Source organism: Cetorhinus maximus, chromosome 12, assembly GCF_964194155.1.
Source record: "Cetorhinus maximus chromosome 12, sCetMax3.hap1.1, whole genome shotgun sequence".
NCBI lineage: Eukaryota > Metazoa > Chordata > Chondrichthyes > Lamniformes > Cetorhinidae > Cetorhinus > Cetorhinus maximus.
The window spans coordinates 57,020,215-57,036,806 of record NC_135890.1 but is presented as its reverse complement, the minus strand read 5'-3'; the positions used below and the strand labels follow the sequence as shown (position 1 = coordinate 57,036,806).

General features: G+C 44.8%; 1 protein-coding gene across 4 annotated transcripts in view; it reads right to left on the bottom strand.

Moving 5' to 3' along the window:
• Positions 1–405: 405 nt before the first annotated feature.
• plekhg7 (pleckstrin homology domain containing, family G (with RhoGef domain) member 7) overlaps positions 406–16,592 on the bottom strand; it is an 85,635-nt gene continuing 69,448 nt past the window's right edge. For 3 of the 4 annotated variants that reach the window (XM_078553669.1, XM_078553668.1, XM_078553671.1), the window contains 5 exons: positions 9,858–9,951; positions 9,687–9,766; positions 5,998–6,151; positions 5,039–5,136; positions 406–681 (listed from right to left, as the gene is read on the bottom strand). In XM_078553669.1, coding sequence (XP_078409795.1) covers positions 571–681; positions 5,039–5,136; positions 5,998–6,151; positions 9,687–9,766; positions 9,858–9,951 — 537 coding nt within the window. In that variant the 3' untranslated portion in view covers positions 406–570. Of the gene's footprint in view, positions 682–5,038; positions 5,137–5,997; positions 6,152–9,686; positions 9,767–9,857; positions 9,952–16,592 lie in introns of those variants that run through there. The other variant, XM_078553670.1, reaches the window with a different exon arrangement.

Below are 16,592 nucleotides of genomic sequence, written 5' to 3'. Positions count from 1 at the left end.
CACATTCCAGATCTTAACCACTCACTGGGTGAAAAAAGTTTCTCCTCATGTCACCATTGCTTTTCCTCAGGTCTTTAGTAATATTCAAGTTCTGTACCACCAAGCAACTGTCTTGTACTAAATTCCACCTACCATTTCTCTATCCATTCTGCGAGCTTTTCGATATCTTGTTGCAGTCAATTATCATCCTCACTGTTTGCCGCACTTCCATGTTCTCTACCATCGGAAAATTTTGAAATTTTACTTTATTCCAATATCCAAGTCATTTATATATAGCCAAAAGCAAAGGTCCTAGCATTGACCCTTGGGGAACACCGTTATCTACCATCTTTCAGTCTAAAAAATAACCATTTACCACAACTCCGTACTTCTGCTGAATATTAAAAAAGCACACGCTGCTTTGTTACAATATATTTTATTAGAAACCAGAGGATTTTAAAATCGAATAAAGGAGGTAGATTTCTTCAGAGTGCGCTGGCCCAACAATCTGTTGAGTTTCTGGTTGGTCTGTTGAGACTGAGATCAGGGCTTTTACAAGTTTAACAGATGGTCCGGGGGGGGGGGGGGGAGTTAAATTTCAGATGATTCATTCACTGATAATCTCCTCAGGGAAGATTGTGGGGGGTCTAAAATGTTCCTGTAGGCAGTTACTGCGGTCTCGATGTGTGACATCCAAGTTTTCTGAAAGAAAAGAAGCTGATTCAGTTTTACTGTAGACTCATAGACTCAGACATTTACAGCACAGAAGGAGGCCATTCAGCCCTTTGTGTCCACACTGGTCAACAAAGATCTGACTACATTAATCCCATTTTCCAGTGCTTGGCCCACAGCCCTGGAGGCTATGGCAATGCAAGTGAATATCTAACTATATCTATACTTCTTAAATGTTACAAGTGTTTCTGACTCCACCACCTTTTCAGGCAGTAAGCTCCAGACTCCCACCATCCTCTGGGTGAAAAAATTTCTCCTCAACTCCCCTCTTAGCCATCTACCTCTTAAATCTATGCCCCCTGGTTATTGACCCCTCTACTAATGGAAAAAGTGCCTTCCTACCCACTCTATCTATGCCCCTCATAATCTTATACACCTCTTTCAGGTCCCCTCTCAACCTTCGCTGCTCCAAGGAAAACAACCCCAGCCTATCCAATCTTTCCTCATAGCTCAGACCCTCCAGCCCAGGCAGCGTCCTGATAAATCTCCTCTGCACCCTCTCCAGTTCAATCACATCGTTCCTATAATGTGGTGACCAGAACTGCACGCAGTGTTCCAGTTGTGGCCTAACCAGCATAACCTCCCTGCTCTTGTATTCTATGTCTCGGCTAATAAAGGCAAGTATCCCATATGCCTTCTTAACCACCTTATCCACCTGCTCTGCTACCTTCAGGGATCTGTGAATATGCACCCCAAGGTCCCTCTGATCTTCAGTACTTTCCAGGGTCCTACCATTTATAGTGTAATCCCTTGCCTTGTTAGCCCTCCCCAAGTGCATTACCTCACGCTTTTCTGGGTTGAATTCCATTTGCCACTGCTCTGCCCACCTGACCAGTCCATTGATATTCTCCTACAGTTTACGGCTATCCTACTCACTATTTACCACCCTACCAATTTTCGTGTCATCTGCGAACTTCTTGATCATACCCCCTACTGTGTTCTTTTACATTACTGGTTCATTCTGTGAAACATTATGAAGTCATGTTCTTTCAGAGAGCTGAGTAAACCTCATTTTGCTCTGTTGATTTGAGAATCGTGATGAGAAAACAATGGAGAAGATTTGGAGAAAGCCTTGAACCAAGATTAGATAATGTTTTGTTAGGACCTCAAGTTGACTAAAAGTTCAGATTAACTACGCATCTTATAATAGTATTTTTTGAATGTTTCATTCTATTTGTATGTTGTTCAGGGCAAGGGGAAGGAAAACAGATGCCAAGCAGCCGCTGGTGCTCCTTTTAACAAACCATGAGGTGCCAGGTGTGCACCTGATGGTACCCTTCAGAAAGAGGGAGTCCCTTGGCTCGGAGATTCATTGTTCATTGACAGCTCACATCAGGAGCTCCATTCATGCTCAACTCCATATCCACAGTCATATTCCAACCTTCCTTCAGACTTCAGTTGATTGATGCTACATCTCAGCTCCAACTGTACGCTGGTGGTACCCAGCTCTACCCCATCACCACCTTACTCAAACCCTCAATGCCTCGTGTTTTTACATTACTTTTCTGACATCCGGTCCTGGATAAGCCATAGTTCCCTCCAATTATAGATTGAGGAGGCTGAAGACCACAAAAACTGTTTCTTCTCCCCGTCCGTGGCTCAGCCATACTGTTTGCAACATCACCATCCTATTTATTTTTAATATTTGTAGATGGGATGTGTGCATCACTGGCAAGGCCAGCATTTGTTGCCCATCCCTAACTGCCCTTGAACTGAGTGGTTTGCTAGGCCATTTCAGAGGGCAGTTAAGAGTCAACCACATTGCTGTCAATCTGGAGTCACATGTAGGCCAGACCAGGTAAGGATGGCAGATTTCCTTCCCTAAAGGACATTAGTGAACCAGATGCAGTTTTACAACAATCAACAATAGTTGCTGTGGTCAACATTACTGAGACAGGCTTTATTGAATTTAAATTCCACCAGCTGCCGTGGTGGGATTTGAACCCATGTCCCCAAAGCACTAGCCTGAGCCTCTGGTTTACTAGTCCAGTGACATTATCACCATCTCCGCCCATTTCTTAATAATAATTTGATAATGAACTGAGCTTCCAATTATGTATCCTCGCTGTCACTAAGGTCGCCTACTTCCACCTCCGTAACCCCTGCCTCAGCTCCTCTGCTGCTCATCCATGCCTTTGTTACCTCTAGGCCTGACTATTCTAAGGCAGTCCTGGCTAGCTTCCCATCCTCCACAAACCTGAGCTCATGCAAAACTCTGCTGCCTGTGTTCTAATTCACATCAAGGCTTGTTCACCCATCAGCCCTGTGCTCGGTGATCTACATGGTGCTGGGAGGGCAGGGTGTCGGGGGGAGTTGTTAGGCTGTTGGTGGCCTTCAGTGACAGGCACCTTGTTGGCCATTGGCAATGTGTGCCCACCAGCTGTCAGATAGATCAGGGAGCTGATCCTGCAGGCCCTGTGTTGAGGGTCCCAATCCTTCCAATTAGATCTCCATGTCCATCCCCTCTGTGGAGTGGAGGCGGCTGAGGGAGAAGGTGTTGCTTATGTTGCTGGTGATGCTGTTGACATTGGTGTGGCAGCTCTTCATGTTCCTCACCAGAGGTGCCATGTGGAGCTGCATAAACTGCTCCCAAGCCATGGTGAAGGCTGGCACCAGGGAAGTGCAGCTGAAGGTGAGTGAAGTGCTCGACAGGTGAAGTGACTTCCACAAAGTTGGCAATTACCTATCAAGCACGAAAGCACATTGAGAAGGAGCAACCTCTCACCTGGCCATGGCTGCAGCTCTTCACTTTCACTGAGCAATGCCTTACCAGCCTGTCAGTTTCATTGAAGAAGCTCTCCCTACTGTGTACTGGCCTCGGTGACCCTAGCGCAGGCTTGTCCAATCCGCGGCCCAAACGATTGTTGAAAATTCCACAAAGAGGGGTCAATGGGGTTTGAAGATTTCTGCAGGCGATTGCTCCTCCGACCATAGCCTGTTTCTCTCCCGCATTTGCTGCTGATAAGCTCAATAGTTCGGACAATACTAGGCCTCAGGCCTCGCTCCAGGTCTCTCTTCCACTCTCGTTGCACCTACTCACTCCCGCACCCCACGCACACACAGCCTATTAAGTAAGGAACAGTGGATAAATGAGTGAGTGTGAGGGGGGCTGTGAGTGAATGGGAGCGTGGCTGAGTGAGTGAATGAGTGAGGGTGGTAGAGTGAGTGTGAGAGTGGCTGAATGGACGAGTGTGAGTGTGGCTGAGTGAGGGAGTGAGTGTGAGGGTGACTGAGTGTGGGAGTGAGTGTGAGGGCGGCTGAGCGAGGGAGTGTGAGGGTGGCTGAGTGAGGGAGTGTGAGGGTGGCTGAGTGAGGGAGTGTGAGGGTGGCTGAGAGGGTGACTGAGATTGAGTAGGTGGCTAAGTGGGTGGCTGGGTGAGTGTGTGGGTGATTGGCTGTCTGAATGAGGGAGGGTGGGTGGGAGTGAGCGTGTTTGTGAGAAAGCAAGGGGGGTGAGAGGGAGGGAAGAGTGCGGGTCTGGCTCACTCCCAGTCTCGGGTCGCATCCTCACCCCCACACACCAGCAGGCACTCTCACCCACTCTCACAGGGGGCGAGGGTGAGTGAGTGAGAACCCTAAGATGGGAGTGAGCTGGGCACACATACTCTCACCTTTCACACTCTAATGGTCGTCTTTACTTATTACTCATTGTTTTGATTATCAATTTATTGTCATACATTAGCTATTTTTTTTGAAATTCATGTTTAATGTTGTGCCAAACCTTATTCTGCCCCCCTACCCCCGCCCCCACCAAGCGTGAGAAAAATTGAAATGTGCTCCCCCCACGAGAATAGTTTGGACAAGCCTGCCCTAGCGAATCTCGCACAGCTTGGGAAAAAGGTAAGCTGCATATTAAAGCCAGAACGAGTGGTTAAAGCAGCAGTTAATGACTCATTTGCATATGACAATAACTTACCTGACACCTCCAAGGGGTTCCCTGCTCACCTGCAAACTGTCCGGGTAAAACCCAGAATTGGGCGGGATAATTTCAACCCAATGTGATTTTTAGGAGATTTAACTCTGCACACACCCATACTAATCTGTCCTTGGCAGGTTAAGCTCCCCCTGCTCCACCTTCACTATAAGTCAGTGCTCATGTCTTAAAAGCACAATACTGCAGATGTTGGAAACACTGACTGTTTCTCTCTCCACAGATGCCGAGTTAACGTTTCGAGTCTGTATGACTCTTCACCATCTGTATGAGCTCTGAAGAAGGGTCATACGGACTTGAAACGTTAACTCTGTTTCTCTCTCCACATATGCTGCCAGACCTGCAGAGTTTTTCCAGCATTTTCTGTGTTCATGTCTTGTTCTCTTGTGGATTTACCTTAACAGCTTCTGAAGGTGCTTGAAGTGTGAAGATTCCTATACATTGCTGATATCTGTTTTGATGTATTACTAAGAACGCATTGTGTAGTCCACAGCCTGAAAGAGAAGGAGATGTGTCATGGATCTACTGAATTTAGTAGGTGGCACAAGACAAGCAAAGGACCAAATGACATTGGATCTGTAACTGCCTCTGGACAGGCAAGGAATAATTTTAGTACAATTGCTGACCTCCTGTGACATTGCTCATGAATAATTTGGGATGGAGTCAGGATGAAGATGTGTTCATCTAGTCAGCCCTTTTAAACCCCCTGTTCTCTGGTAAGAGAAGCTATAGATCAACGTGTTGTCAGGTTAATTTATGAATACCGGGTGATGCATGTCTAGGTTGGCAGCTGCTTGTAAATTCTTGGCTCCTTCCCTCCAAGATTGGGAGGCTGTTCAAGGCTAGCAAGAAAATATTGACTTTATAGCTACTTTTCTTTTTAAAGAGATGGCTGTGATTTGTTTTATGAATCATATCTGAGCCAAATAATTCCATTGATGACACTGTCACGTGTGACAGTGTGGTATCAATTGTCAGTAAGACCACCCACCTACAGGTGAGGCTAGGGCAACACTATTTGAATCAAATGCACTAATTTTCATAGAAAACCCCTCACACATGCACACACAATAATAGGTGAATGTATTTCTCATGTGTATACTTACTGAGCAAACATCTCCCAGCATTCAGTAACCAAGGAAGGAAATTACTCACAATGGACACACACAAAAAGGTTAAAATGATTACCTGACCAATGACAGTGTCTATTATTCATTTTTTATTCACTAATCAGAAATGCATTTAGCTACATCATGGATTCCTAATTATTCCACAACACTGGTCTAGTGCAGTCACACTGAAGCAGTATTGCAAATAGTCTTTGCCCATATCGAGAGTAAAATAGAAAAATGTACCTGCTGAATGGAATGGATCAATGTTCTTCAGTACTAATCTGTCCAGGGCAATTGGTTGATCAAGTACAGAACACACAGTTCCATCTCTTCCCATTCCGTGTAATTCAGTATTGGGTGAAGGACTTCGGAGCCCAGTATCTAAGGCTCCTGGTTTCTGCAGGTGTTCAAAGTTACCATCTGATTAGCCTCAAAGATAACAGAGAACCCATTTTACCCCCACTCCTAGGGCTGAATTCTACATGCCCCCACCAGGCGGGCATCCCGCAGGGGTAGGCACGTAAAATGGGGTGGGCGCTCAACCCACCACCTTCCACACCCACATCCAAGCTCACCTCCACAATATGTCGGGCGCCGAAATCAGCAGCCTGCCCGCCATATTTAACTGAAAAATTAAGGGTCAATTAGGCTGGTTATCAAGCCTATTGACCCTGATAATATGCTGCCCATGTTATAATGCATTTGGCGTGGGTAGCCAGCCAGGAGCTGAAAGCCTGATTTTTAACCTCAAATGGTTAAAGGGCGGGAAGGAAGGGGGTAGGGGGAAAATCACTCTTTGGGGGCTGCCCTTTGCTGATTGCAGGTCAGCCCCCTTAGACTGAACCGCACATCCCCCCCACCTTCCTGCCCACACTCTCTCTTAAACATACCTCCTCCTCCCTCTCCCTACCAAAACCCCGGACTTAGCTGCTCCGGGGATCCTGGGCCATGGGCACCTCTCTTCAGCTGCAGAATCAGCAGCTGCTACTGATGTCTTCCTGACACTGCCGGCCAATCGGATTAGCTGGCAGCTCCTGAGGGCGGCTCTTCCACTCCAGTGAGGGGCGGAAGATCCACTTGGCCCTCGTTAATAAGCCCCGCAGCGCTTTATGGCCATGGGGCTGCTCGGTGTGTAGTCAGTTGGCATCATGCCAATGTGGTTTCCGGGTTTTTTTGGGGGGAGGGGCACTGTGCCTTCTGCACCCCCACCCCCCTGTATTATTCAGCTCCTAGTCTGCAAGTCATGTTATAAGATCAAAAGAATTAGGAACAGGAGTAGGCCATTCAGCCCATCGTGCCTGCTCTGCCATTCAGTAAGATCATGGTTGACTTGAATGTGGCTTTGGTGCCACCTTCTTGCCTTGACTCCCTTGTCAACCAAAGATCTATTGAACTCAGCCTTGAACGGATTCAATGACCCGGCCTATCTTCCAACTTGCCCCACATCCCTCCTACTCACATTCTTCCCAAAGCAGGAATGTTGCTAGGCTCTCTGCCAATGTCATTCTGAGTTGGGAATATTTCAATCAAGTGGAAGGATTCGGTTATGCAGAGGAGCTGGGATTGTTCTCCTTAGAACAGAGGGGATTTGGTAGAGGTGTTCAAAATCAAGAACTGTTTAGCTGGAGTAAGAAAGGAGAAATTGTCTCCAGTGGCAGAAGGGTTGGTAACCAGAGGACAGAGATTTAAGGTGATTGGTTAAAGAATCAGAGGCTACCTGTGAAAATAGATTGCCCTGGCGGAAGCAGATTCATTAGTAACATTCTAAAGTGAACTGGACAAGTAGTTGAAGTGAAAAAATGTACAGGGCTATGGAGAAAAAGCAAGTGAGTGGGATGAATTGGAAAATTCTTTCATTAAAGAGCTAACTCAGACCTCCTTCTGTACTGTGTGATTCTACCACTCTATCCAATTTCAATGGGACTGCTGTGGGTTCCTTCACCCCTTGTTTCCATTCAGTATTACTACAGCATAAAGAGCATTCTGGTCATGGAAGGACAGTTCACATCATTGCCTATAAGACTGTCAGATACGCTGCTAATCAGTTACCTGGTCAGTTACCCTGCTAATCAATTGCCCTGTTAATCCTTCCACATTATTCTCTAAGAGGAAGTGTGTGAAAATAAACAGAGCAGCCGAATAGGGGAACATACGATGTGAGTAGTCTGTCTACTCTGGGGCAGGCTGTCAATGTACTAACATGCACAATATAGTATATATTTATATATACACACACACACGTGTATAAATATACAGTATATATTATATAGTATACATTGATACTGTATGGTATCTTTACATTAGGTATAAATCTGCTGAGCACACAGTGCCCTAACCTTTCTATAGCATCCCAATTCAAACAAAATGTTAAAACAAAATGTAGGTAGATTGAAGCCCTAATAAATATTTCTGTAACTGAAATTTGCTTATATGGAAATACATAGAAGTTACGATGAGAAATAGGCCATTCGGCCCAACCAGTCCATGTTGCCATTTACCCTCCATGTGAGCAACACTTTAGTCACATTTATTCACCCTGAACCCATCTCTTTCAACTCCCTTTTCCTTCATCCATCTATCCAATCCAATCTTCAATGTTGACACTGGGTTGGATTTTACATGGTTGGAGTTTGGCCTGTTGCTCCACAGGAAGTCCTGCCTCAGAGAGTTGCTGGCCTATCAGAGGCCTGTAGCTCTCCAGCACCAGCAGCGCCACTGGGAATGGTGACCACTGCCAGAGCTGCACTCGGACAATGAGGAGGTGAACTGTGCTCAATTGTGGGTTTGGTGGTATTGCCAAGGTGCCAATCAGGCAGACCTCAATGAGGGTGGGGGGGATCAGGGTTTGAGTGGTCTTTGTTGGGGGGGGGGCGGGGAGGAGGAGGAGGAAGGGAACTAGGGGCAGGGGTAACACCTTGGGAGAGGCCCTCCAATGAGCCCAGGGGGCTTGTTAAGGGTGGATCCCCCCAAGCCCGCCACCAATCCATGCAGGGAAGACTGCCGAAGTTGGCTGCTTGCCATGGGCCTCTCAAACCACTGGTTAAATCCTGGCTATGGTGGCATAAGGTCCTTAAGTGGGCCTCAATTGGCCCATTGGTGGGCTGGCCACCAGCACTGGCGAAATTGCGATGGGATCAGGCAGGCAGGTAGGCAGCAGGCAGGCCTCCCGCTGGATATTAAGTGCCCCCCACCCCACCACCCCCCTCCTGCCTTCAAACCCACTGATGGGGAAGCGTAAAATCCAGCTGGTTGTTTCTGCCTCAATCACTAACCCTGGAATTAAATCCCACAGCCCCACAACTCCCTGTGTAAAGAAACTTAATTTGACCTCTGTTCTAAATAATTTTACATTTCCCTCTGTGGCCCCACATTTTTGGCCCCTTAACTGTGGAAAAACGGTTGGGTTCCAATGACTTGTAACAATTTGGATATTTTTGATATCTAGTGAATTGGTCTGCCACTTTTCTCATTATTTCTGTTTATAAAACTTGTTTGAAGGTCACAAGATAATTCACAGCATCAGGGCTGAGTAATTTGTTACAAATACGTGAGTAATGTGGGACTTGACTTGGGGTGGGATAACTTGCTTGAGATGAACAGTTGACAATGGATCTATGGTTCCCAAATCTCTTCAGCACTGGGGGTTTTCCTCACCTCCTGTCTGGGTCTGTTACAGATTAATTGATAGAGATTGGTTGCAACGATTAATCAACAACTCCATTACTGTATCGTGTGACCACCAGGATAGTAGAAGGTGGACTAGACGGACCTCAGTTCTGTCATACTAAGTGATTCGACATTGCTGTGGATGACCAGTGGCCAGTGCTAATCCTTAGAGTTAGAAGTGGAGTTCCACCATAGTCTGATTAATAATTTCAGAAACTTGTAATTTTGGTGTTGAAATTTTCTTTTAAAGGGAAATAATTTATTACCTTTTTAGCGTTTTTAACCTTTGTGATTAAAATTAAATCATCAAAAAGGAACAGATGTACGTCCAGGGATTTCGTGGTCCCTGTAAAAAAAATGTACAGTTAGAAACATTTTAGTTGCAAGTATTGGACATGTTTGTAATTACGTTTCTAATCTGAATGAGTAACACATACCTGCGAGACTTAATCGTCCTTCATATAAAAGCTGTCTGTTAGCTGGTGAGAGGAGACCTTCTACCATGTTATCTTTGAGCAGATGTCGAAGACTCTGGTGAGGAGTGAAAAATCACAAAATCAGACCAGTACTTGGACCTTCCATAAAATAGAAAGATTTTACCCCTAAGGACACCACGATTATAACTGGGGGGTAATACAAACACCCACTCGCCACAATCATCACACTCACTGTGTGAAACTCATCTAAACTCCTGTGAAGAACAAAGCCTCTAACATTTTGCTCATCTGTTTAGATGGGCTGTTGTATGAGGGGACAGGAAGTTCTGCTTCAACACTTACTGTACGAGGGGTCAGCTCATCCGTTTTTTCTTTTCCCTACACAATGGCAGTGGGTTTTGACTTTGTGTAAAATGGCTAATGGATAATTGGTAGTACGTTTACATCTCTAGCCATTTTTATTAACAGAAGAGTTTCCATTAACTCCTCTTTCCGTGGAGCCAATTACAATCCATTGTTTCCTTTCATTACAAATCATCTGTTAAAATGATGTGTCTGCAAATATCTTCTAACCTAACCTTACGGTTATTATTCTAGTTTTCTTTCACTTTGTCAACTTTTTTGCCTTATCTTCTTGGAGGATGTTTCTCTTGGCTCTGGAGGGTTATGAGCAGGTTAACATGGATGGATTTCCACTGATCAAAGAGACAATGGTCGGAGGTCAAAAACTGAAGATGATCACAGAATGAAAGAGAGGTTAGAAGAAACTGCCTTTGCACAGGGGAGTTTTCTGATGTTAACTGTTGTTGAAGCAATGTCTAGAGGGCTTTTTAAGAATATATTAGAAGGCTATATTATAGGGAGCGAATGGGATGTTGGAATCAGATAGTAACACAGGTGCAGAGTTACTGGACAAATGCCCCATATCTGTGCTGGAACAAGTCACATTCTGCTAGTTCATCTAACTTCATTCATGTGTGAGTGTGTGCAATGAACCTCAGCAAGTTATCTGAGCACTGGGCAATCAAACTGATTTACCCTCACTCTATGTTCACCATGCCGACCTCACAGGATTGGAGTCAGATAGGAACCCTGGAGGATCTTCCCTCCCAAGTCCGTTCCACTCATTGCAGAGACTGCCAATTCCAGCAAGGACCAGGGAATGAACCAGGACTAACAGCATTTGGATAATGTCTTCAGTGCAGCAAAAAGACCCAAAGTCATTCACAAAAGTATATTCAAAGAAGATATTAGACAGGGTGACCAAAAGCTTGGTCAGGGAGGTGGGATTTAAGGAGGGTCTGAAAGGAGGGGTGAAGGAATTTAAGGATGGAACTCCAAAGCATCACATCTAGGCATCTGAAGACAGAGTGAGGCACAGGAAAGTGAGGACCTAAACTGTGTGCATAACTCAGCATTCGCTCAGTCTACTGGACATGATTTAATTTTAGAAATTGGGTTAGAAATTAGATTAATTTTAGGAATTGATTAAATCTACTCAATTCACTTTTTAAAACTTCTCTAACTGAATCTCTTTCAGGACAGAGCTGATTATTTAATGTGGTGTGAGTCCCCTTTAAAAATATTTATGGAAGTCGACAGTAATTGTGGAAGGAAGTGGAGATGAGGTATCTGTGATAAAACTCAAGGGAAGTTTAATCCTGGTGCAGGTGAAATCTTTTGCTTTTCACCAGGTAACTTTGCAAATATGTTAAATTTCAGTTTAATATGTTCCATAAAAGCAAAATACTGTGGATGCTGGAAATCTACAATAAAAACAGAAAATGCTGGAAAAACTCAGCAGGTCTGACAGCATCTGTGGAGAGAGAAACAGAGTTAATGTTTCGAGTCCGTATGACCCTTCTTCAGAGCTAATGGCTTCAAGGCAGCTTTTTTAAGCTCTGAAGAAGGGTCATACGGACTCGAAACGTTAACTCTGTTTCTCTCTCCACAGATGCTATCAGACCTGCAGAGTTTTTTCCAGCATTTTCTGTTTTCTCTGGATTACTAGTTCATTGACATTATCACTATGCCACTGCATCCCCCTACATCTTATGCACCTGGGCAATTAAATTATTGTTTTTTACACTGTTGTATTAAGCAAATTAAAATGGAATGAAGAAAGGACTTGCATTTATAAAATGCCTTTTATGACATCAGAATATCCATTGGCTGTAAAGGCAGAGCCTAAGCTTAACATCTCAACAAAACGACGGCACCTCCAGCAGTGCAGCACTCGCTCAGCACTGCAGCACTTACTCAGCACTGCACTGGACTGTTAGCCCCGATCATCTGCATAAATCTCTGGATTAAGACATTCCGATTCAGAGGTAAGGTCTGTGCTACAACTTGCATCTAAATGCATTTAGGACAAATACGATCACATCATAATTTTCTTACGGGTATGTAGCTGAGCGGCTGAATGCAAAGGGGTGGTAGTTATGTTACAACCATGTAAAACTCTGGTTAGACACTGTTTATCTTACTGCCTTGAGTTCTGGGCACCGCACCTCAGAAAATAAATGTTAGCCATTAAGGCAGCACATCTCAAAATCGCCAGAATGATACTTGGCCAAAAGGGTCACATCATCTTTGGAGGAGGCAGCCTTACAAATATCCCCATCCTCAATGAAGGCAGACCCCAGCACATCAGTGCAAAAGACAAGGCTGGAGCATTTGCTACAATCTTCAGCCAGAAGTGCCGGGTTGGTGATCTATCTCGGCTTCCTCCTGAGGTCCCCAGCATCACAGATGCGAGTCTTCAGCCAATTCGATTCACTCCACGTGATATCAAGAAACGGCTGAAGGCACTGGATACTACAAAGGCTATGGGTCCTGACAATATTCCAGCTGAAGACTTGTGCTCCAGAACTTGTTGCGCCCCTAGCCAAGCTGTTCCAGTACAGCTACAACACTGGCATCTACCCGGCTATGTGGAAAATTGCCCATATATGTCCTGTACACAAAAAGCAGGACAAATGCAACCCAGCCAATTACCACCCCATCAGTCTACACTTGATCATCAGTAAATTGATGGAAGGGGTCATCAACAGTGCTATCAAGTGGCACTTACTCAGAAACCTGTTCACTGACACTCAGTTTGAGTTCCTCCAGGGCCACTCAGCTCCTGACCTCATGACAGCCTTGGTTCAAACATGGACAAAAGAGCTGAACTCCAGAGGTGAGGTGAGAGTCACTGTCCTTGACACCAAGGCAGCATTTGACTGAGTGTGGCATCAAGGAGCCCTAGCAAAACTGGAGTCAATGAGAATCAGGGGGAAAATTCTCCACAGGTTGAAGATGGTTGTGGTTGTTGGAGGTCAACCATCTTAGCTCCAGGACATCACTACAGGAGTTCCTCAGGGTAGTGTCCTAGGCCCAACCATCTCCAGCTGCTTCACCAATGACCTTCCTTCCATCATGAGGTCAGAAGTGAGAATGTTCACTGATGACTGCAAAATATCCAGTTCCATACGTGACTCCTCAGATACTTAAGTAGTCCTTGCCCATATGCAGATAAACTTGGACAATATTCAGACTTGTGCTGACAACTGGCAAGTTACATTCATGCCACATCAATGCCAGGCAATGACCATCTCCAACAAGAGAGAATCTAACCATCTCCTCATGACATTCAACTGCATTGCCATCGCTGAATCTCCCACTATCACTATCCTGGGAGTTACCATTGACCAGAAACTGAACTGGACTAGCCATATACATACTGTAGCTAAAGCTGGGAATTCTGTGGAGAGTAACTCACCTCATGACTCCCCAAAGCCTGTCCACCATCTATAAGGCACAAGTCAGGAGTGTAACAGAATAACCTCCATTTGCCTGGATGAGTGTAGCTCCAACAACACTCAAGAAGCTTGACATCATCCAGGACAAAGCAGCCCACCTGACTGTCACCCCATCCACCACCGTCAGCATCCACTCCCTCCACCACCGATGAAGAGTGGCAGCAGTGTGTACCATCTACAAGATGCACCTAAGCAACTCATCAAGGCTCCTTTCGACAGAACTGTCCAAACCCATGACCTCTACCATCTAGAAGGACAAGGGCAGCAGACATATGGGAACACCACCACCTGAAAGTTCCCCTCCAAGTCGCTCACCATCCTGACTTGGAAATATATCACCATCCTTCACTGTCACTGAGTCAGAATCCTGGAACTCCCTCCCTAACAGCACCGTGGGTGTATCTACACCACACGGACTGCAGTGGTTCAAGAAGGCAGCTCACCACCATCTTCTCAAGGGCAGTTAGGGATGGGCAATAAATGCTGGCCTAGCCACCGACACCCACATCCCATGGAAGAATAACAAAAAAGGAATTAGGAGGGCAGGTTGCATAAACTAGGCTTGTATTCCATTGAGTATAGAAGATTAATGGGAGATCTAATTGAGATGTTTAAACCAATATATTTTATAAATGTACCATATTTCTTTTTAAGGTGACAACTCTCCCCTGGAATGAGGTAAACGATTGCAAAATCAATATAGGAGGAAGCAGCAAAGCCATGGCAACATGATCTAATCTCCCACACTCGTTTATTTCCATTCACCCAGAACTGGCCTGTAGGGGAAGAACATTCAATGCAAGTTATTTATCTCCATGTATCCCACAGGTTTTTTTAAATCTAATGCCTAACTGCTGAGACTGAATGGTTTCTCATGGCCTCCAGTTGACTGACACTTGGCCAAACTCCCCAGTGATAAAGTATTTGCGAACAAGGATAGGCGGACTTCCATTCATTAAACAAGTGCTATTTGTTCTATGATATCAATGTCTCTCTCAGGCATTGCTCATGCCTTTTTCTGGAAAGATGCTGTTGTCTCTCCCACGGACAAGCACAATACAGGAGAAAGCCGGGCCAGGAAATATCATCTGAAAATTGGAGAAGTTTCTCTGGACAAGCAGCTTGCTGAGGCAGTTTCAAAGACTTTCCTGTTTATTGCTGAGAAAAGAGACATTTTTTGTCAAAGCTTTTCAACTTGCACTCATCAGGACAATTTGCAAGAATACCAAATGAAAGGGGTGCAACAATTTATACCGTATGGGAAGAGAGTGCTGATCGGTTGGCAATGTTTTCTGTTCCATGATCAAACTTCCCCCATGTGGAGTGCAAGGTGATCAGAAACAAAATTGAAGCCATTTTCCCCTGGGAACTACTGCGTATCTGAAGTGATTCAGGATTGTTCCGGTGCGATATTCATTACGAGGACTCTCAGAAGTGCTTATTAACTCCTAGCAACTTCATAGACTCTGACCTGTTAACATGGCAACCACAAGCGATTTTTCCACTCTTGTACCCATAGTTGGACTCTCTTCTCATGCAGTATAAATTGTTATTCCCCTTTCATTTGGTATTCTTGCAAATTGTTCTGATGAGTGCAAGACGAAAAACTTCGACAAAAACTCTTTTTTTTCAGCAATACTCAAGTTCTGTAATGCCGAACGACTACTTTCCTGTTTTCAAACTCATTTGACAGGACAGTGAAACTCCCAAAGTAATAAGGTTAAAATCAAACCACCCTTTTGTCCCTTCAGCTGAAACACTGCTGACAGTATTGCGGAGATGGGAATGAATAATTTATTTGGGGATAAAAACCTTTCCTCCAAATCATGGCTGCCTCAACTATGAGCACAGGAGTGGAAAAATCACTTGCGATATTGTGGTTGTCATGTCGACAGGTCAGAGTCTATGAAGCTGCTAGGAGTTAATAAACACTCCTGCAAGCTCCAGTAACGTATATTGCACCAGAACAGTCCTGAATCACTTCAGGTACGCAGTAGATCCCAAGGGAAAATGGCTTTACTTTTGTTTCCTATCACCCTCTACTCTACATGAGGGAAGTTTTGATTATCCACTAATTGCCTTTAGCCACAAGTATTTTCTGTTCCATGATCAAACTTAGTGGATAATCAAGAGCCCCAAATCTCTCCCTAATGTTTTATTTTAAATTGAAACATTGGCCAGGCTGAATTCATATTGGTCATGGAGCGCTTACCCCAAACCAAGTTCTACCCCTTCCTGTACAAACTCAAATCTATGAAAATTCTGACAAATAATCAAAGTTCCAATGTCTTGGCAAAGTAAGCTTTAAATGATAGAATTATAATGGTGATGGACTAAGCAGGGATAAGTGTCATCATTACTTATGTCAGTGACGTTCTATCATGCCTCTAAGACAATGTTATCCTCCCGAGTACACGGAGTGATTTACAATTTGTTTGGTACTAAGGTGATCAAATCAATCAGGATGATAAGAGTGAAGCAGTCAAAATCTATAGCCTGGTACCGACTAGCATCTCCTTCAAGTGTTAGAAGAGTTCAAGCATTTGGGAGTCAACGTCACTCTCCCTCCAGGAACGCTGTGTTCCTCCAACTCTGGCCTCTTGCACATACCCTCCCCCTTCCCCCGACAACTGCCGAAGCCCTAAGCTCTGGAATTTCCTTCTTAAACCTCCCTGACTTTTCAACTCTCTCTTTGCTTCTTTAAGATCCCCCTTAAAACCTGTTTCTTTGGCCAAGCTTTTGGTCACCTATCCTAATGTCTCTTTCTCCGGCTCAATGCCAATTTTTATCTGATTACACTCCTGTGGAGCACCTTGGGATGTCTTCCTACATTTACTATACAAGATGAGATTATGTGGTCAAAGGGGTAACATATTAGCATGGATAAAGGATTGGTTAGCTAACAGGACGCAGAGAGTAGGGATAAATGGGG